This window comes from Phascolarctos cinereus, unplaced genomic scaffold (assembly GCF_003287225.1).
Source record: "Phascolarctos cinereus isolate Bilbo 61053 unplaced genomic scaffold, phaCin_HiC Scaffold_3;HRSCAF=262, whole genome shotgun sequence".
NCBI lineage: Eukaryota > Metazoa > Chordata > Mammalia > Diprotodontia > Phascolarctidae > Phascolarctos > Phascolarctos cinereus.
In genome coordinates this window covers 110,362,666-110,385,791 of record NW_027555736.1, presented here as the reverse complement: position 1 = coordinate 110,385,791, position 23,126 = coordinate 110,362,666, and the positions used below count along the sequence as shown (strand labels likewise).

Sequence of the window (23,126 nt, the reverse complement as noted above, 5' to 3'; positions counted from 1 at the left end):
CTATTTCCCTTTCTGAGCCTCAGTTTCCTCATTTATAAGCTAAGAAGTTTAGATTAAATGATCCTTTAAGATGTCTTATAGAACTAGAGTGTCCTATGACTCCTTTGAGGAAAAGGAAGAGAATATTAAGGAAGGAGGAGAAAGAAAGAGTTCTCGTTAAACCATTAAAAAACCACTTTGGCTCATCAAATTAATGTATTCTAGTTTTGTTCAAGCTATGGTTTATATTCAGCTTTTTCAAAATGCACGAAATAAGGCACATTTGTAGAATACAGGGTTCTTAGGCTCTTCTCTGATTATGAATGGTTAGGGTCATCCTAGAGATAGAGAAATGACCCGGTTCCATACTTAAATGATTATAAAGTATAGTATGTGATAGAATTTTTAATCTTCATCTCTCTCCCTCCTCCCTCTTTTTCTCTCCTTCTCTACTCCTTTTTCTCTTTCCCCTTTCCTTCCTCTCTCCCCCTTCTTTCTTTCTCCCCCTTACCCTGCATTCTGCATTCCCTTGAGAAAATTGCTCTCTCCCATGGACTCAACTTGAACTACTTATCATTTCAATCCTAATGACAAATACATATATAGTAACATATATGTATGTGTGTATATGTGTATCAGCATACATATATATATTAGCAGTTAGATAGCTCAGGGAGGACTAGCACCTCTGGTATGAGGGCTTGCCAAGCCCTTTTCAGTGTTGCTTATCCACCTTTGGTGTCCACTGGGGTGTAGCATCCACACCCCAGTAAAACTGTCTCAACAGACGGTTAAACTAGGTTGAGGGTAATTGACGGACCTCGAACCCATTGATGTGTTAAGGGGGTGTCCACTCCCCAAGCATGTGAAGATTTCCCTTGGCAGAATGGTCAAATGAACTGAAGCAGGTGATATGGAGTGCTTGGCCAGACATCAAAGGCACCATAGTCATCATCCACTGCATCCCGGACCATCACCAGTCATCTTGACTTTTGTCTTGCCCCTGGACTTCAGTGACTCTGGAAGAGAGAGTGTGAAGCTGATGACTGTGCAACTCTGCCTCATTTAAATCCAGTTCACAAGCAAGTCAAAACATCCCCCTGGAATGTCATTGGTCGTCTTTGAAAACAAAGGATGGGCAACAGCGTGCATGCACACACACACACACATTTTCTCATCTAGGATCTCTTCAACTGAATGGCATCTCCTTGACAAGGACTGCTTTCTTTTTGTCTTGGTATCCCAAGCTCTTAGCAAAATGACTCACATATTAATCATTTAATAAATGCTGATTGAATGAATAAATAAATGAACTTGCACTCTAATGGCTTATCATACTTTGCCACTCAAATGTTTTGCTTTTCTTGTACACTTAACACATTCTTAATTGCATTTATTTGGCCTGTTCCCATCTGTCTACTTAAATCAGATTCATCCCTTCTCTTTCCTGTGGTCACCACTTCTGCCCAATCGCTCATCTTGTCACCCCCTCCCCCCAAAATTACTAGGATTGCTTTTTAACTGGTTTTCCTACCTCTAATACTCTTCAAATCTGTCCTGCCTATAGCTGCCAGACTAATTATGAAAAGTCATTTTCATTCCATTGTCCCCTTATTCAGAAGCCTACAATGGCTTCCTAATTCCCCTTTAAATAAAGTCCAGGTTTAATCAAGCACTTATAGTCATCTGTATATTATGGCCCTATCTCAACCTAGCCAAATCTGTCTGCCATTGCTACCCAGCATAAACCTTCTACTCCAATAAGATTTGTCTTCTTATTGTCCTTTCTTCTCACTCCACTCCCACTCCTTCAGTGTAATTATCCAATAGCATACTGAAGTTCCTTCTGCCTTTTTCTCTGCCTATATACATATCACAGAATTAACAGTTTAGAGCATAAAGGATCTGAAAAGTCTTGTAATTCTTTAGGCCACAGTTCAAGTCCCAACTCCCACTCTGATTGCCCAACCTATATTGACTTCTCCCTTCTCCAGATCTACTTGTACTTAATCGCTCTACTATGTAATTAGGCCTCTAGTTCAGAATCTATTACTAACTAGCTTTGTGGATTGTAGGCAAATTATTTAACTTTGCCAGATATCAGTTTCCTTATTTATAAGATAGAGGGAATTGGGCAGGGACCAATTATCTAAGGGAATTAGATAATCCCTCAGATCCCTTATAGCTCCTGAGTCCTAGGATTAAGTGCAAAAGAAGTGGTGGACATTCAGTGACCAGGAGAGAATAGATCATTGGCCTGAGGTGTTCTGAAAAGGCTTCCCAGAAGTAGCTGATTGTTGTGGGACCCAAATGAGATGATGCATCTGAACATACCTAGAAGATCAGAAAGCACGGTGAAGATGTCAGGTGTCATGGGCATAAGCTATGTGGGACACAGGGTATTCCAACTTTTGAGGATAATTGGCACAGAATTTGAGCTACATGCTTGGGGTGTGCTTGGGGCATAGGAAATGGCTACTCCGTCTTCTTGAAGTAATAAAAAATAGCTAGCATTCATAAAGCATTTTAAGGCTTACAGTACTTTACAGATATTCTTATTTTTTCCTCACAACAACTGAGGGAGTGAGGTGGTATTATCCCCATTTTACAGATGAAGAAACTAAGGCTGAGAGTGGTTCCTCATTCTAGATTTAATGCCGTATCTACTGAGCCACCTAAAAAGTTCATATAGAAAGAGTACTGGTAGGAGATATAAGGTTAAAATGGTAGAGTCCAGGAGGGTCATGAATGCTGAACTTTATGCTTAGTCCTGGAACCCAAAGAAGGTTTTTGAACAGGAGAGTGACCTGATGAAAGTTTAATCTTGCAGGAGAGATTTGGAATGAGCAAAGACTGGAAGCAGGAAGACTGGGTTAGGAGGCTGCTATTCTAAATGGTTAATAAAAGGGAGAGGGAAGTGTGTAGGACTAGAAAGAAAGAATCTTTTGGGAGAAAAACTATAGGCCAAAAAAAGAAATGTGGTACTAACCATTTTTAGGGAAATCTTTGAACTTCAATGGCCTACTGAAGGCAACTGCTTGGGAACTCTTTGAAATTGTATCATGGATACTGGATAATCTGCCTTCATAGGCATAACTATGACTAATCTCATCTCTTTTGTTTTTACAGCTATATTATCAAGTCCTCAACTTTGGGATGATTGTCTCTTCAGCTTTAATGATCTGGAAAGGACTCATGGTAGTAACTGGAAGTGAAAGCCCAATTGTAGTGGTGCTCAGGTAAAAGTTATTTTTCTTTCTTTTTTTTTAAAGTCTGGAATTGCATTTAACCAAAGCTGAAAATTAATAGCTAGTATTGACTTGTTAGAAATTGCAGCCTTGATGGCTGTCCTCTCCAGAGCCCCAGTGGCCTTGGTCATTCTATGTATGGGCTGCTGCTGTCTGTGTTCGGTTTCAAAGTAAGTCTTTAAGATGAGCAGTGTCCAAGAGGCTGTGTAGCAAAGGTAGGATTCTGAGGTGCCTCTTAGTTAACTACTTCAAATTTATTCCTCTCCATTTTTAATTAGTGTCTCCTAAAACTACTATTTTTATAGAACTCTTAATTAAAATGTTTCATAGTGCTTTGTCAATAGACTCTCTTCTTCCTATTTCTCTTATTTAAAAATTAATATTATATCTGTCCCCAGTTCCCTCAGGCCCTCTAATATATTGAACTAAAAAATCTTATTTAGATCTTTGTGAATTAAGAGCTTTTGGTCAATCCACTTTCATTTTCAATGATAATGATTTTTAACAATAATCCATGCTCTTTGCTAAACCCAACACTGCCTTGAAATGATTACTTAGGAAACATAGGATGATAGATTTAGAATTGGAAGGTACCTTAGAAGTTATTTAGTCCAAACCCCTCATTATACAGATAAGAAAACTGAGATCCAAAGAAGTGAATGAAGTATACCTTATCTCTCTGAGGTCACACAGGTAGTAAGTGGCAGAGGCAAGATTTGAACTTGAATCTTCCAGCTCAGAATCTATTCCCCTACATCACTGGGTGTGGACCCAAGTCTGCTATTTATTCAGAATTTTTCCTCTGCGCTATTTCCTTTATGATCGTAAGCACATATCCTAGGATTAGGCAATGTAAAAACAAAAGATATCAGTAAAAATCTTATATGTGTGTATAACATGTTGCTGATATCTTTTGTTTTTATATTGCCTAAATTTTCCCCTATATCCCTTCTTGTAATTCCTACTAGAGAGCCAATGTTTATAACAAATAATTTTTTTTTTACAAAGATGGGGAAGAGGAGAGAAAAAAATTCAACAAAATCAATTATAAGGGGCAGCTCGGTGGCACAGTGGATAGAGCACCAGCCCTGAAGTCAGGAGGACCTGAGTTCAAATCCTGCCTCAGACCACACACTTGACACTTACTAGCTGTGTGACCCTGGGCAAGTCATTTAACCCCAATTGCCTAAAGAAAAAAAAACCAATTAGATATTGAAAAAATCTGACATGATATGCAATTATCCACACTTGTGGATATTTCACCCTGCCAAGGAGGTAGTGAGGAGGTTTGTCTTCTTATATCTCTTCTTTGAGGCAAAGCTTATCCTTTGTAATTTTGAAAAATGGTGATTTTGATTGTTTTGTGGTGATCATTCTTTACGTTTACAATGGCGTACATAGTGTTGTTTTCCTGGCTCTGCCTACGTACTTTTCCATATTCTTCATATGTGGTGTTTCTTAGAGCACAGTAATATTCAGTTACATACATGTCCTATGCTTTGTTGAGCCATTCCACAGCTGATGGACTTCTGTTTCATTTCCAGTTCTTTTCAACCATAAAGAATGCTACTATAAATACTTCCTTGTATGTGGAGCCTTTCATTTGTCAGTGATCTCCTTGGGGCATGAGGGCAACATATTTTTATAATGAAGTTTTTTTTTTTTATTTTATCCATGTAGTGTACTACCAATTTGGCCCTCATGGTTACTAGGAAGCAGAAGTTTCCAGTAGATTCCTGGGTTCTTAGTTGTCCATTTTGAGTTCTGCCTTCTCAGTTCTTATCTATACTGATTTAAAGTAAAATTGGATAGAATGATTAAAGGTCTAAGAATTTGTATGTAGAGTTAACAACAGAGAGACAGAGAAATCAATAAAACAGAAGGATTAAGTTTGTAAACAGTACATACTCTGGAAATGAGAAGAAAAAGGGTTGAAGACAGAGACTTCTTTATAGAGAGGTAACCCCCAATTTTGTGACTTTTAGGACTATTTCAGGCATGGTCCTTGCTGTGAAACTCTCACATCTTCCATTGTCTCTCCCTATTTCCCAAATGTATGTTGCTGTAAGAGTAATTTTTTTGGGCTGACTTTGGACTAAATGTTATTTGTCAAGAGAGTTAGGGAACAAACTAGTCAGCAGAGACCAGAACATATGAATAGAAATGGAGAAAAGGAAAGTTTTCTGAGACACTGGGTCCTACTTGTTTACTTTTTATTTGTATTCCTGTTAAATTCTATAGCAACTTTATTGATACTTACAATTTTGCCTTTGAATATGTGGATACTCCTTTCAGATTGCTTCGACTACTTCCTTTCTTTTTGGAGCCAAGACAGAAAGTTGTCAGTTGGGGGCACCTAGGTAGCACAGTGGATAGAGCACCGGCCCTGGATTCAGGAGGACCTGAGTTCAAATCTAGCCTCAGACACATAACACTTACTAGCTGTGTGACCCTGGGCAAGTCACTTAACCCCATTGCCTAACCAAAAAAATTTTTAAAAAAAGAAAAGAAAGTTGTCAGTCAACTAGACCAACAGTTGTTCTCTTGTGATGTGTCCAAAACACAGTTCATCTTATGTATTCTCCTAGAATATTTTCTCCTCTATCCTGCATGATTATGTGGAGGGCTTCCTTTCAGTCATTCCCTCCTCCATTCTGGCCTCCTGGGTTCTTAATCTCAGAGTCATGGTTGACTCTTCCATCTCTCTCACCCTCCATCCTAATTAGTTGTGACGTTTGTTGATTCTACCACCAGGACATCTCAGGTATCTGCCCCACAACACCCTCCTAGTGCAAACCATTATCACATCTTATCTGGATTATTATAATAGCTTCCTAATTGGTCTCCCTGCTACTAGTCTCTCTCTCCTAATCTGTCCTTCACAGAGCTGCCAGAATAGTCTTCATAAGGCATAGGACTGACCATTTTTACTTCCTACCTTGAAAAATCTTTAACAGCTCCCAGATTGCCTCTACTAGAATTTTTTTTAATCCTCAACCTGACACTTAACATACTTAAAAGTCTAACTCCAGCCTGTCTTTCTAGACTTATTTTATATTGCTTGTTTTACTATTCCTGGAAGGCACTTACTTAACAAATGCTTGTTGATGGAGTAATATTATTCCCCTTCATTTACTCTGCATTACTGCCAAACTAGCCTACTAGCTGTTCCGCAGCTCAAGATTCCATCTCTCATCTCCATGATTTCCCTCAGGCCAGCCCCCATCCCTGCCTCTACTGATCTCATCTCTGCCTCTTAGATTCCTTGTCTTCTCTGGAGGCCCAGCGAAAATTCCCTCTCTTCCATGAAGTCTTCCCTGATGCCCCAACTCATTAGCATTCTCTCCCTTCTTAGACTACCTTGTATTTATTCATATGCATATGTGGTGGACCCTCCCAGTAGAATAGAAGTTTATGGGAAGCAGACTATGTCATGTTTGGTTTTGTATCTTCTTGCAGAACATATTGCACGTAGTAATATAAATACATGGAACAGTTAATGTTTGTTGAGTTGAATTATAACAGTGGTGGACTGAGCTATATCTTAATTTTGTATTTTGTATTTACAATGGTCTGCTTGTTGTTAATGTATAAGAAATGTAAAAATCTAATACCACAGATCATTTTCTTCCTTTGTTGTTCTTAGAAATTATTTGGGGGAAACCTGTGATGGTCCTATCCAACTTTTCTTCTAAGCCAGATTTGGAATGATTCCTACAAGTAGTTTAATGTGGCCTGTATCAATGGTGTAAAATTCAAATGGAAATGGGGACTACTGAACCATAGGGATAGATCCCTGTGGGCCACATATTGACTTAGAAAACCAAGCATGTTTCTGTATTTCCTTTTTTATTACTACATCAGCACATTAAAGTCAGATAGGAGCAACATTTTAATCTGGTTTGGGACACACTTGGGAGTATTGTAGGCTGCATGTGGCCTGTGAGCTATATGTCTGATGCCACCATTCTGCAAAATTCTGAGCAAATGGTTATCCAGTCCCTGCTGAAACACCTCTACATACAGGGCCCTGTCTACCTTATGAGGTAGCATATTCTGTTTTTGAACAATTCTTATTCTTAGGAAGTTCTTCCTTAGTCATTTGAGCTGAAATATGCTTCTGTAACTTCCACCTCTTGGTTCTATGTTTGCATTCTGGAACCATAGAGAATAATTTAATTTTTCTTCCATTTTATGGTCTTTCAGATATATTTCCCCATTAAATCATTCTTTCCTCAAGCCAAACATCTTTATTTCTTTCAACTTGTGTGTGTGTGTGTGTGTGTGTGTGTGTGTGTGTGTGTGTAAAAAAAAACTACCTGCCTTATATAGCATGGTTTTGGTCCCCTTACAATCTTGGTTATCCTCCATTAGACATATTACAGTTTGTCAACGTCCCTTATTTAGTACTAAACAAACTATCCAGATATCATCTAACCAGAATATAAATGCTCTCTTGTTCTATACATTATACTTCTACTAATGTAGTCACCCAAAATTAACTTTTTTTTGGCAATCTATCTCACTATTGACTCTAATTTAGCATGGAGTCAGTAAGAACCCCTAAGTCTTTTGCACATGAACTGCTGTCTAGTCATATCTTTTTGTAAATGGTTTTTAAATTTTAAGTGTCATGCTTTACATTTATCCTTATTAAATGAGCTCTTGTTAGAGACAGTCTGTTAAGTTTTTATCTCCTTAATCTTTTGTCCACCATGTTAGCTGTCCCTTTCAGCTTTGTCATCTGTAACTTTGATCAGCATGCTAAATGGATCTTCCTAAGACACTGCCAAAAAAATGTCAAACAGAACAAAGACAGCTGACTTGTCCATTCTTTAAGTCTATTAACTCAACGTGTTATGATTCCTTCTAACAGCATTGCCAGCCAGCCTATAAGGAAATCATGAGAGATTTTGTTAAGTTAACTTGCTGAAATTTGGATATACTATGTCTTAACAGATTTTCCTGTTCTACCAGTCTAGTAACCCTGTCAAAAAAGGAAGGGAGGTTAGATTGACATTACTTGTTCTTAATGAACCCACACTGTTTTCTTGTGACTACTTCACTTATAACAATTAATTATGGAATTCTTCTGAGAATGAATATTAAGCTCACCAGTCTATAGTGTGTAAAATCTGTCATCTAACCATTTTTGAAGATTGGGACATTTGTCCATCCCCTCTTTTAATCATTTGTTAAATATTGCTAGTGTTGGTACATGGATAACTTCTGCAGCTTTTTTTTTCAGCACCCTTTACTGTAAATCATCTCTGTTGCCTCACCTATCTTAAGCTTCAGTTTCTTTTAAAAATCAGAAGATCATTATCCTTAACAGAATATAGAAACGGAATAGGAATAGAATTAGTTCTTTCTCATTGGTGAATTGGACATAGGCTTTCCTTGGTTTTTGTTTTTGTTTTTTTCTTCAAACATTGCTTTTACAAAGCCCTTTTTGTTCTTAACATTTTCTGTAAGTCTTAACTCATTCTTGTCTTTAGTCTTCTTGACATGATTCAAGTGTCTTAGCTTGGTGTCAGTCATTTGTAGTTGTCCTTCATTATGTAAATTGCTTCCATAACTTGTGTACATCCTTTTAAAATCAGGGCTGCAGAGAACAGTCCCTGTGCAACCATATCTGTCTCTTTTTACTGCCTCCCCTCCCCCATTCTTTCCTCTTTGGGATCATGGCATCAGTTTCATTATCAGTCTCCTCCTTTCTCCCTTGGACAGCTGTTTTTTCGTTTAGAACTGGAGTTCTTAACCTGGGGTCTATGAAATACATACATACATACACACACACACATATATATATATTTAAATCTGTTGCTTTCCTTTGTATTCTTGTGTATTTTATTTTATGCATTTGAAAATGTTATTCTGAGAAGGAATCTATTGGTTTCACCAGACTACCAAAGGTGTTCATGACATAAAAGGTTAAGAATTCCTGTTTTAGAGCCAGACCATCATACCAAACCTGGTTGAAATCTGCTTTATTAAATTTTAAGGTATAATTTGGACTATGTCTGGTGCTTCCCTCCTTGGTAATCACAATTCTAACTCAACAGTCACTTTCTCCCTCAATGCCTATTAATCCCCCCAATCAACTAGCTCTTTCTTGTAGGTAAGAATTAGGTCCAATCAGCAGTTCTTCTCATTGAAGTTTCTTCCTTTGGAAAGATGAAATTGTCAATAGAGAAGGTCATCAGACAACTGAATGGTCAGCTTTCATTAGATATCTAGGGAAATGAAAGCCCCCAAATATCTTGAATCCATCATGAATTGAGAGCTCATCATCCATTTCTCCCTTGTGATCATGAGGTGGGTAGTATATTCCTGTGGTTGTCATTTTATCTGCATTTAGATATCCTCCCCTGCTTTAGGTTCATAGATTTCCATCCAAATGTATGTATATATTTTTTGACACATAATCCTACATTCATTTTTTTCTATCAGATCTATTTCTTTTGAATCAGCTATGCCATTGTATTGCCATGTTCTGGTTGTGAGTCTTATCCCATTAAGTCTTAGTCATATTTTTCTACTTGTGTTACAATTTCCTGTTCACTCTAAAGTTATCCATCTGCTATATTTTAGTATATAGACATCTAAGGCCTTAAAGTTTGTGATACACTTTACATTTATTATCTCATTTGATCCTCATAACAATTCTGTAAGGGAGGTGCTATTATTATTCCATTTTACCAGCAAGAGACCTGAGACTAAGAGAGATTAAGTGACTTGCCCAGAATCACACAGCGAATAAATCACTAAGACAGGATTTGAGCTCAGGATTTCCTAATTCCAAATTCAGTACTTTATTCCAGTCACCTCCTCTAGATTACTTGGTATATTCTGTACCATTACTCTTTTTTGTTACATCTGTTGCCATCCAACAGTTATAGTTATGTAGAGTTATTTGTCTTTAATATATCACAATTATAGAGGGATATTTGTCTTTCTCTTTCTTTTCAGCTTAAACCTTTCTTGATGAGATTAGCAAGTCTCTATCAAGTACAGTGTCTTTGACCCTGGCGAAGATTCCATGATTGTGTTGTCTTAACACATAGACGAGAAAATAAAATCATTTTCTTCTTCTTAACAGCTGTTTATTTCCAATATCCTTCTTTTCCTTTCCAAAGAGAAAAGTTCATTAATGCTCCAACTCTATCATGCATGCCACCACCCCCACCCACATCTTGCCCTCCCAGTTTTTTACCAAGAACTTTATAATCCCTAGAAATTCTTTCTGGTACTATCCTCATTCTAACACATATGGAAGAAGTAGTGGTTGGCAGGTTTGATACATCCCAGTTACATCTAGGCTGTATCTTCTCAGAGGATGATATACCTTTTGTTGTGTCATGTATACATGTAGCTCCCTCTGTACCCTGTAGCAGGCAAATCTCACTCTCTCTTTGGGTTCCCTAAAAATTCCACTACTCATTTCCTTTGTGGTCCAGTACTGGGTTTGTACCTGTTGGTTCCAGTGAAAACTCCTTGCCCTTCTTTGGAGCATGGGATGCCTTTTCCTCAGAAGGTCCAGGTCCACCTTCTTTGGGAAGAACCTCATGACTTTTTATGCAGCAGTGCTCTTCAGGGTTTCATCTTTTCTACTGTCTACATCTTTCCCCTGTGACACATTCTTCTAGCATACAACTAAAAGACATTAATTTAATTTCCTTCCACCTCCTATCTAGGAATATCTTCCTGGTTTTTTTTTTTTTTAATTTCTTGCAGACAGTCTAGAAATTCTTCATTTTTTCTATTAGGCAAGAATAAGTGTCACATTCCTGTCACATTCCTCAAACCCTTTTGCTTTTTCCTTTAGCAAGCACACCAAAGTGTATTTAAAATACACATGGAGGTGGTGATTGCCTCCAGCAGTAATACACACAGAGCACAATCACACTAAATCACCTGAAATAACACCCTGGTATAGGGCCTGAGCCAAGTTCTCCAGTGGACTTACATCCTCTGTGGATCTTCTGAAGATTCCCACAAGTGCCTGCCCCCATAATATGTGCTTGCTGCTCATAGAGAGCTCTTGGGGGCCAGCCTATTCCACCAGCCCTTCTTAGATGCTCACATTATCTGCCTTCAGTTCATCTTCCACACCCTATAACACACTAGATGCCAACGGTTTAATTCAGAAAACAGTAAGTGCTTACTTTGTGCAAGGCGCCCTACACTGTCTCTGTCTGTGAGGGGCCTATCTTCTGTGGGAAAGACCTCTTCCCATTCCCCCCTCACAATCAAAACCAGAAATCATATAGTGGAATATTTAAAGAAATCTGTCCATTTGCTTCCTCCTGAATTAATAGCCATGTAGGCTTAAGTATTTTAAATACATAATTTTAAAAAGCTTTATACTCTAAAATGTTTTCATTTTTCAGGTAAAAACAGTTATTTTCTCCTACTTTTCTAATGTTTTTCCCCTCAAGTCTTTTTAGCTCTAGGGTTTATAAATAAGAAGTGAAAACCAGTAAAGCAGAACTAAGAGTCTCTAAGGTCTGATCTAAAGGTGTGGATCAGCCCATTTGGGGTGTAAAATGCAATTTGTCCAGAGCCTGATTAATGAGTCAAATAAGCTGTAACAAACACACTTAAGGAGACTATATCCCTTTAAGTTAAACTAGAGATTTCTTTGATGGAGTGAATTAGTTTGTATAGTGTAAACACTTAACTGAGCTAGTATTCTGCAGGGAAGTCACTGCAGTGAAGGAAAAAGGGGGACCAGATAGAAATGAAAGGGGAAGTAAGGGTATCACATCTTCAAGAAGCAAAACCATTTTCCCTTACATGGTAGTGTGGAAAGTTATGCACAGCAAATGAGGAGGCCAAGGCTTCTATTTAAAGGCATGTCAAACTTCCTCATGAATTTGGTTCCCTTTCTAGCCACTTGATTCTCTCCCATGGATAAATCTATTGCCACTTCAACTTTGACCTTAAGATACTAGAAGGAAGACTTAGGAACTTTAAAAAGTTGTTGCTAATAGGATACCAATCCATAGGGTGGGTCTAAAAGAGAATTTATCAGTACTGAAGAAAACTAAGGATATTAGAAATTTTACCAAGAAATTTAGCTTAGGGGAACGAATGATGAAGAAGCAGAAGTTCTCTTTATGGAATTGAATTCTGTTAATACCTAACATTGCCTTTTGAAGTACATTTGTAATGACCTGAAAATCCACTCCTGACACCATGTTCATAGCAAATTTGTAGAATGTCATGAGTAACCGATAAGAGTCATTTGTATCAAGTAACTGAAAACCCAGTTCCTTTTCTTATTAATCTGTTTTTTTCCACCTTCTCTATTCTTCAGCCCTTATTCATTTTCTCCCACCTTTGTGCTTCTTTGCAAAACAGGGACAAAGAGATAATAGAGATGTGACTTTTGTCTTCATGAGCAGTTGAGTTAAACCCATAAGGTCATCTTTGCCATATCTTCCTAATTGGCAGTAAAAGATGATCCAGTGCTCATTTGAATACCAGAATATATCTAGTGATTTTCAGATGTAATAAGGGCAGTGTTTTTAAAGTTCACTCTTTCTTTTCCTACTGTGTTATTCATTTGAAATTTGGAAAGGTTAAGAAATTAGTAACATTGTGCCATTTTCAAGATATAAGAAAGCTCCAAATAATAGTGCTTAAAATAGGCTAGTTCGAATGAAGACTAATAATGTAACAAACCTTTAGTGTAAAACTCATTAGTGGGAGCTAGAGGAAACTATATTTTAAGCCCAAGCCATGTTTACTCAAATTATTACAGTTATAATTATAGAGGATGAATATTCCAAAGGTGTTCTGCTGAATTTTATGTCATCTAATATTGAAATATGTTTAAGCTCAATGAAGTATTTCTTTTTTCTAATGATATTGCTTTTTTTTTCCCTAGTGGAAGCATGGAACCTGCATTTCACAGAGGAGACCTTCTCTTTTTAACCAATCGAATTGAAGATCCTATAAGAGTAGGAGAGATTGTTGTCTTTAAGATAGAAGGAAGGGAAATTCCAATTGTTCACCGGGTCTTGAAAATTCATGAAAGGTATGTTCAAAGCATGGGTGCTCGGATTATTCAAGTATTTTCAGTGTCTTTTGTGGTATTGGATTTTATTTTCCCCAGAATCACAAAATTGGAAGCTACTACAAAGGCCATCTCATTGGACTTGAGCAAGATTCCGTACCCTAACCCACTTTATCCACCTGTCTCTTGAGGATTTTGTGGAAGGGTAGACGGTAGAACCCACTCCCTTTTTGGATAGTGCTCATTGTTATCTTTTTCCTTGCATTGAGCATCATTCTGCCTTTCTGCAATTTCTGTTCATTGCCCTTGGTTTTGCCAAGGCCGAAGAAAATAAGCCACATCCTCCCTTTGACCTGGTCGTCTTCTGCACCACCTTCCTCTACCTGCCCCAGTCCGGAGGATCTAGCTGCCAGCCTTTCACCATTCTGGTGCCTTCCTCTTGATGACTCTGTGCCCAGGTCGTCAATGTCCCTCCTAAAATATGAAGTCCATGAGCACGGTACTCCAGATAGTTTTCTGGTGGCCATATCACACTGTGTGCTCACTGAGCTTGCAGTCCACTAAACTCCCCTCCCCCTCCCAGTCTTTTCAGATAGATTATCTCTTCACCTCCCTGCTTGCTGATTTCTACAAGTATACCAGAATCTAGCCAGATGAAGGATCAGCAGCCTTTCCAGTACCTAGCACAGTGCTTTGCACATAGTAGGTACTTTTAAAATGTGCATTATAGGAAGAAGAGCCATATTTGTTAACTTTCTTAGCCTATAGCTCTTTGAAGAGTAGTGGTATAAATATGTGTTTGTAAATATATTTGTATTTCAGCCTTGCTTCTTGAACACTTCAGTAACATGAGTTTAACTTACTGTATGATATTGGATAAAAGCAGGGAAAACCTAGCTCTGGGAGGATAAGGTATGTAAGTTAGCCAGGGGAGAGGTAAAGGAAGTATAACAATGGGGGTGGGGAACAGTTTCTGAAGACGGGATAAGTGACTAAGGAAAGGATTTCCAAATACGGCATCCCTAGGACAGGGAACAAGGGGGAGGGGAAGGGGAAGGCCTGGCCTTGAACTCATCGGTAGGGTGAGGGGAGGATCCAGAGTTCACTGGCCTCCAAAGCTGCCCTTCATAGTATGTAATGTGTTTGAGTATTAATGAGATGAATCAGCACGCAAGTACAGACTCTTCATTTATTTTGGCTAAGAGAGCCTTGGGTATGTACTTAGTCACTGAACCCTGAACTGCACCAAAAAATTGGATTTGATTTGGAGGAGGGAAGGGAAGAGATAAAAGGTCTGCCAAGTGACATAAATGCTGATTTTATATATAGCCTTCAGATATTATGGGATGAGGCTTTCAAAGAATTGAGGGGAAACTTTTTCCATCAGGCCACTAGAAGGATAGGGTGAGGTGGATCCTCAACTCTCAGCTCAAGCTGAATATGAATTACTGTGAAACCAGACTCCCCCTTCCAGGGATTTTAGCACCCTTCCTCCCCCGTCAAGTTAGTCAACCCACAGGTGGAGTACAAACAACACCCACCCACACAGCTGCAGCTGTGTCCTTCCCTTCTTACCAAAAGCTTACAAGGGTCAGTTCTTCCTTACTGTCAATCTTAACTCAGCCCAAAGGCAGCAGTTAAGGCCAGTCTTATTTGTTCCTGAAATAGTAACTGCTCTCTCTTCTTGTTAAATACCCTGGCTAATTGCCACCTCTTTACCTTGGAAATGGTGGCATAGTTGCTTCAGAAGTAGCTTCTCTTGCTGCCTGTCTGCTCCAGGGCACTAAATTTCGCATAGCTGTAGCCCCAGCACCAAAGCAACATCCCGGAGGAGTGGCCTGTGTGTTCTGTAAAGTCCACTTGGTCCTCTCCTTGCTTCTGTGTGTGGCAACACCCATTCTCCCTGTTATACTGACAAAGGAATAGCTATTAAATTAATGACAATTTCTTAGGATTTTGTATGATTTCCTTGATTTAAGACTGACATCTTTTGTTTTTACATTGCCTGGATTTCTCCCTGTATCCTTTCCTTTCTCCTTCTCCTCCTCTTCCCTCATAGAGAGCTATCTCTTATAAGAAAGAATTTTTTTTTCAAGAGGAGGAAGAAAAAAAAAACTAAGTAAAACAAACCAGAACATCCAAAAATCTGATGTTAAATGCAATGTTCCACATCTAAGGAAAGGAATGATCTCTTCTTTGGGGGCCAGGCTTATTCTTTGTAATTTCACATCATTAGGGTGATTGTGTGGCTGTTGTTGTTTCCATTTATATTGTTGTAGATGTGTATATTGGCTTCCTGGCTCTGCTTCCATCAATTTGTGTAAGTTCAATGACAGTTTCTAAAACCTAAATCAGTTTTACACATCTAATCATTCTACTCTGCAAGTCCTGTCATTCTAATACTAAAATCTTTAGAATATTATGGGGAAACAAGCTTTTATTTCAAAGAGAAATTTTAAGTGAAAAAAAGGTTTTTTTTCCATCACAGAAAAGATTGTTTTATACTTATGGAAATCTGATGAGAATTTTTCTTTTTTCTTTTTTTCTTTTCTTTCTTTCTTTTTTTATTTTTAGACAGTTGAGGTTAAGTGACTTGCCCAGGGTCACACAGCTAGTAAGTGTCAAGTGTTTGGTCTGAGGCCGGATTTGAACTAAGGTCCCTCCTGACTTCAGGGCTGGTGTTCTATGTACTGCGCTACCTAGCTGCCCCTGAGAATTTTTAAAACACTAAGAATAGTTGATCATTTGGACTAATACTTTAGATCAACATGCTTACCTCTATATCTCATTGTCTTTCCCATACCATTTTCTTCTGTATCACCTATATTGTTTCTCTTTCTTCCTTTTTCTCCAGTTCCTCCCTCTTGACCATTAACTAGATATAATATATATTTAAGCCTATTTGAAATTTTTTTTAAATGTTAGGATTTTGTTTTGCCTGTTTTTAATTTTGAATGAGGATAAATTTCAAACTTGTAACTTTTTGACATCCAACTCTTTGCTTGTTCAGTGAGTGTCAAATTGGTATCACCATAATTGGAAATTCTTTTTTAACTCTTTAGTAATTTAGAACATCTTTTACTCTTTAATTAGAACATTTCTCTACTAAGAAATAGCTTCTGAATATTGAAAGTTAATATTATTCTATAGAATCCTGAAGGATTTGAATATTAATTAAGGAGTAATTTAGATTTATATGAATTGTGTTTGGAACTATTACAGCCTACACTTTTTACGGTAGTCAAAAGGTCCCCTTGACATTCAGAAGCTGCTGGTTTATCTTATCTGTAACCAGTATTCCCTGGGTTCCATTACTGTAGACAAAGCGACATTAGTTTACACTATAAAATTGTCAGGGCCTTGATCGGGCCTGGCCAGAAGTTCTCTATTTCCTACTAGCAGAGATAATGTTTTCACAAACTTTTCCAGATTTGATGAGCTTAAGTTTGTTCGAAAGACAATTCTTATGTTGAAACAACATCACAATTTATTTTTTAAATAAATCTTTTCCTTTCCCATGGAATTCTGAAAGTTTCACATTGATATGTAGCAAAAAGTTTGGTCTTTTAGTGATTTACTTTGTAATCTGGAGGAATCTAACTTAAAGAGCTGTGATTTTGGCACTTCTAAATTCCTATGAGTTACTTTTAGTAGTATAGCCATTTATTTCAATATTAATTATCTCTTTTAATCAGTAAACTAGGCAGGATGGAAGAGTGCAGGTGGAGGTAGGGGGCTACTTTATTTTTTTATTTTTTTGGTTCTTTGTAAGGGGGCTACTTTAGAACAGAGATGAGGTTGTCAGGCTCAGAATAATGATGGGGAACAAGTGCTAAGGAAACATTCTTCCCTTCTTGATTCCTCTTCCATCTCTTCAACTTTCCTACCTTCCTCCCTTTCTTTTAATGTAAAATGCCTTTTTGTATATGCAAATAATAAATATAGTTTTATTCTTTTATATTGTCCCATTTGTAAATGGACTGTTACATTTATGTCATCTGTGTGGATATTCCCTTCAGTGGTTCAAATGGCAGCCTTTCCATGTTTTCTCATCCTTTATGATTCTCATCTATATCCTCTCATGAATCCCATGCAGAGGATTCACCTAGTATGTTAGAAGCTTTCCTTTAAGTTAAATTTTGTTAAGTTAAAGTTAAGTTAAAGTAATCTTTTTTGGTGTCATGGATCCTTCCAGCACTCTGGTAAAGCCTTTAGACCGCTTCCCATAATAATGTTTTTAAATGCATAAAATATAATACATAGGATTACAGACCCCAAGATAAGATCTTCTGCTATAGGTTTTTTAACATTTTGTGAATATCTTTACATTTGGATTATGTGCATCTGTTACCACTCAATCTGACCTGACAGGCCCACCTTTTCCAGTTTTCCCAGAAATATATGATGTCTTTTATGACACTTAATACATGCAAGTCTTCATTGGAAATATGCCACAGCCTATTTGTGCTCATTATTCATTTTCCCATGGCAACCTATCATACAGCTCAAGTCTTCCATACCTAAATTCACTTCACCCCTAGATCAATTATAATTGGTCACTTATAATTTTGTATGATGCTACATATTGCAAAGTTATTGTGGTTAGTAATTTAAAAACCTATTTGAAGAAATACACAGCTCATCATCACATCATCTTTGAGCCAAAAGAGGGAAGTCATCTGATTGTCAGCTTCTGCTATGATTGTAACTTGTGGTCGTGAAGTAGCATCCTTCTGTGCCTCGCCCAATCAACAGTGTAGTCTTCCAGCCTGTCCTCTACGTGAGATTGAGAGATGCACAAAAAAAGCTCCCTGATTGGGCAGCAGAAGAAGGAGGAACCTGGTGCTCTTATCTGCACATAACAGGCTAACCTCTATTCTTGTACTGCTGACCTAGAATGAAGCTGGGTAAATGTGAGAGAAGAAAAGCAAATTGGAAAGAGCTGGTGGGAAGAATTGTTTTAGAAGGATTAAATGTTGGAGACCTGGCATGTAGGTCTCCCAGGAAAATTTTAAGCACTAGTCTAATATTGCTGGTGAAAATACTGAAATTGAACTGATTTCATTCCCTTTAAATTTATATTCGTAGCCTTTGCTGGGCTTTCACTACTGCTGCATCATCCCTTCTTTCTTTTATCAAATCCTGCTTTCATTCCGCAAAATAACTTTTCTTCTCTCCTTGAGCCCTTCTCCTGTCCACTATATTTATCAGCAGCATACCTTGCCTCTCCTGTTTCACTAAGATTAAGACCGTGCATCGGGAGTTTTCTGTTTCTCGCCTCCACACACCGCAGTTCTTTACCTGTTCTCCACTCTTTATTGCTCTTAGTTCTCAGATGAAGAAATGAATGGTCCAGAGCCTTGCCAAGGCTGACTCTTTTAACTGTGCCCTCAATTCTATCTCCTTCTTTTCCCTGGGACCTTGAGTTAGCATTTTGTTCATCCCAGTACAGTCAGTTTTGCATCAAATTTGTCATATAGAGTTGTATGTGTTATCTCTTCTATCTCCTTAATATGTTGTAAGCTTCGTATGTTCCAGGACTATGTCTTAGTTTTTACTTGTTATGGTATTTTTTACGTAGCAGAAATTCAACAGGCTGTAGTTGAATGACTAATACTAACAATCTTATATAGTACTTTTCCATCATAAAGTACTTTATGTGTTTTTATCTCATTTGAATATCACCATAATCCCGTGAGATAGATAGGATAAATAGTATTATCCCCAATTTACAGATAGATCAGCTGAGCCTCAGGGGTCATAAGTTGACCAAGACCACAAAGATGAGTGAGGCCAAAAGTTAGTCTTATGATGTATTGTATTCTTTCACATGCATTGTGTTCTCTATCCTTCATCGTGAAGCCTTTCTTTTGTTCCAGAAAGACTGTTGTCTACTCGAAGAGCTAGAAATGGTTTAATTTTAAAAGAAAAAAAAAAGCCCAGTCCATGCTTTAGCATTCTGTGAAGGATGTCTCAAGTTAACTGACAATCTATCTTTTTTGTTTGTTTGTTTGTTTTAGGCTAGGCAGTGGGGTTAAGTGACTTGCCCAGGGTCATACAGCTAGTAAGTGTTATGTGTCTGAGGCCAGATTTGAACTCAGGACCTCATGAATCCAGGCCCGGTGCTCTATCCACTGACAGTGTATCTTAAGGAGCCCACTAAATGTTACAATTTTTGCTATCAAGTTTTCCCCATTTTTCTTACTAAGCCATTTCTGTAGTTCCTGTTTTAAGATATATGTATCAATTTGTAAACTCAGTGGACTTTTCTCCTGTGATTTGGTTTTCCTGTAAGGATTTTTGGGCTTCTTTCTTTTGAGGGGTTGTAGATTTATTGAGGTGTAGCACTCTGGGGCTTGATCTTGTTGATATAATGTCACTTATTGTCTGAATGGACCTCACAGTCCGTCTTCCATCAGGACTCTGTGTAGGGCATCCTCTATATCAGTGTACAGCATGCCTTCAGTGAGTATATATCTCCCTGTTTTATGCTTTGCTTACTATTAATAGAGGATAGTTGAACAAATCATTCTCTCTGGTGTCTTTCTCAAAGAATCCCTGGCTTCCTTTAATCCCACCCTTCCTCAAGGGGGCTTTCCTGATCTTTCCCTACTCCTCCAACTATTAGTACCATTACCTGGATAAGATTACATTCTATCTACCCGGTATTTATCTTGTTTTTCTGATTTTTTAAGCAGTCTTCCCTGTTAGAATGTAAGTTCCTTGAGGGTAGAGAGCTCAAGGCTTTTTTTTTAACTGTTTTTACTTTTTCTTTGTATTTCCAGTGCTTATTTAGCACAGTGCTTGACACATAGGAACTTCTCAGTAAATGCATATGGTACGATGAATATGAACTTAACATTTGCATCTTGTTGGAGGAGAGCCTGTAAGGCTGCGTTTTGCTGTATAAATGCTTTTTTATAGTCATCAAACAGTGGGATCTTGTTTTCTCTATGATTTTAGTCATTTGTATGACTAAGGATGTGTTCTGCTCTGTTACAAAGGTTTTTGTTTTTTGTTTTTTTTCTCCAGTGGAGATGGAGGGGATGGGTGGGAGAAAAAAAATAGATGCTTGTTGATTGAAAAAAAAATTAATTTAAAGATGTGTTCTACCATAAAAAAATTGCTTGTGAAATGTATGCAGTATAATGAGCCATTTAGATCTTCCCTCAGCTGTATTTTCATTGGTAATCCCTTGACTTAGTTTGCTGTTTCTAGCCTCTTTATACTGAGCTTTCACAAATACAACTTGCAGGACATTTTCCTGTGTAGTTGTTAATCCAAAGCAGAGGCTTCATTAAAAAGTTAAGCTTACAAGAGATGTGATGGCCCAGTGATCATGCATTTTTGGTTCTAATTCAGGCTCTTTTGCTGCCTTAGGCTCTCATACGGCCTAGTGGAGGAGACTGAATGAGTTGGCTTTTCTGCATCTTGTTTTCTCTACCTACAGAGAGTGATACTTTCTGCCTCTGCTCTCTGACCCACCATCACTGGAAGGTGAAGACCTAGTCATAAGTGCTTTGAGTTCCTCAGAATTTGATGATATTAAATGTTTAGTAGTTATGTCAGTAAAAACCTCAACGAAGTTCTGTGTAAGTGTATCCTCATCCATCAGTGATTGGTCTCCCATAAGGTGTAAAGTGCTTGAGTAGGTACTAATAAGAGCTTATTGCCCTGAGAGAATAATTACTCAGTTCAGTTACACAGAATAAATCAGAGAAAGCTGTTCTTCCAGTGTCAGACTAAAGAACAGAACTCCAGAAGTTTCTCCCATAAAGTGAATGCTCTGTCTTGCTTGTTTCTTTAAATGTTATATGGGAATTCTGTAGACTGCCTATAGTTCAACTGTAAGAACAGTCAAGATTAACTGCGTCCCCTGCTCCAGTAAAAAACCCCAACCCCTTTCCATCTCCCAGTTTTTGCCTTCCTGTAAATCACCTTATTTCCTGCCTCTGTGGGGTTGGTGGTATTTTTATTGCTACAGCAACCTTACTTGTCTCTGTTGGAGCCAGCCCTTTCTTGGCATGTGTTTGCTTTCACCCCCTACATATTTTCAGATGTTCTTTTTATCACCTCCTTTGAATAACCGTCTCTGGATGATTTTTCTCTGTATTTATTTGCATTTTTATAAGTGGCATCACTTTTCCTTTCTGTGCCTATTTGCACTTTTCTGTCTTTAGTGTTTGCAACACCTTCCAGTTTTATTTTGTCTGCAGTTTTAACTCCTCCCAGACAGCTAGCTTTTGATATAGAATCTCTAAGGTGAGTAGTAGAACGTACAGAGGTCTGAAGTCATCTTTCTTCTCCCTGATATGACAGTTTATCCAAACTCCCTTGAACAAAACTGAGTAAAACTTTAGTAGAAGACAATAGAACCTTTTATTTTCTATTGAATTTAATAATTATTAGAAACCTATCATACCTTTAACAGGATTAAAGCAATCAGTTTTCAAATTGTGAAATAACTGTTAGTGTTCCTGACTACAAACAAGCAGTTATTTTAGAAAAACCCCCTGAACAACTTCATTTTAATGTCTAAAATCTAGTTTTGATATTAGGAAATTATTTCAAAATATTTTCCAGCTATAAAGCTCCATAGGAAGGTTGACAAATGACAATGACAGTTTTGTGTTTTTAAGCATGCTTGCAACCTGGTGATTTGAGACTTTCCTGTTATTTGTAAGGCAAGATGGACATGTCAAGTTTTTGACCAAAGGAGACAATAATGCTGTTGATGATCGAGGGCTATATAAGCAAGGGCAGCTCTGGCTAGAGAAGAAGGACGTAGTAGGAAGAGCAAGAGGGTAAGTAACAATTCGAGTTTGTCCAGCTGCTTAAAATATTTTGTAGAGTGTAAAGTATTACCCCAAGAAGGGTCTCTTCCTTGCCCCATCGCTTGAGGATTTTAGGAAAACTTCACCTCTTAGAGCACCCAAGAATTCCATCTCACTTTACACATGAGGAAACTAGAATAAAGAGAAAGATACCAAGAATTATAGAACAAAGAATCCCAGATGTGGCAAAATGTGCTCTCCCTCTCCAGAGTATACTCTTGGCAACTGAATGGTTAATCTCTTGATCACTGACTCATCGTTCAAAAAGCATTTCTCTTATTATTTTTCCCCCAGACCATTTTAACCTTGCTATTGACAGGTCAGCTAGTTTTATTCTATAGAAGACCGGAAAAGACAGTGAAGTGACGTGAAGCCAGTTTATTTCAAATTGTATCAGAAGAAGAGTACTGTACAAAGACAGGCATCGTAAGCCATTCAAGTGGAATGAGTTATCACTTTCCTAACCCTAACTATTTAACTATTTAGTTATAAAGTTAGTAGCATCACATACCTGAAAGTGAGTACCTGCAGGACCTAATCAAAAGGAGTCACACAGCACTTGGCTCTTAGAGATTTTTGCTTCTAAAGGGAAGCAGTGGGGTAGAGGATATCTTCTGTTGTAAGTTGTTACCAGTTTTCCAGCAGCAAGTTTACCTTGAATTTGCTAATATTAATGTTAAAATGGCCCTACCCACTCCATGACAGTAGGAGATGGCTCAGAAATTTAAATCTATAGGATGGAAAGGGAAAGGGGGGCAGCTAGGTGGTGCAGTGGATAGAGCACCGGCCCTGAAGTCAGGAGGACCTGAGTTCAAATCCAGCCTCAGACCAAACACTTGACATTTACTAGCAGTGTGACCCTGGGCAAGTCACTTAACCCCAATTGCCAAGAAAGAAAGAAAGAAAGCAAAGGTTAATTTTGCATTAAAATCTTACCATTTGTGGTACTTTTTAGATACTTTGTATCTTTTACCTCACTGATGTGAACACTGCCTCCAAAGGTTTAAGCTCACAGCCCATCCATTTTTACTGGTATGATTC

General features: G+C 37.9%; 1 protein-coding gene across 2 annotated transcripts in view; it reads left to right on the top strand.

The window, feature by feature from the left end:
- Positions 1-23,126, top strand: part of SEC11A (SEC11 homolog A, signal peptidase complex subunit) — a 35,058-nt gene that overhangs the window by 8,222 nt on the left and 3,710 nt on the right. For both annotated transcript variants that reach the window (XM_020966514.2, XM_078151100.1), the window contains exons 2-4: positions 3,109-3,218; positions 13,123-13,272; positions 21,936-22,055. In XM_020966514.2, coding sequence (XP_020822173.1) covers positions 3,109-3,218; positions 13,123-13,272; positions 21,936-22,055 — 380 coding nt within the window. The remainder of the gene's footprint in view (positions 1-3,108; positions 3,219-13,122; positions 13,273-21,935; positions 22,056-23,126) is intronic.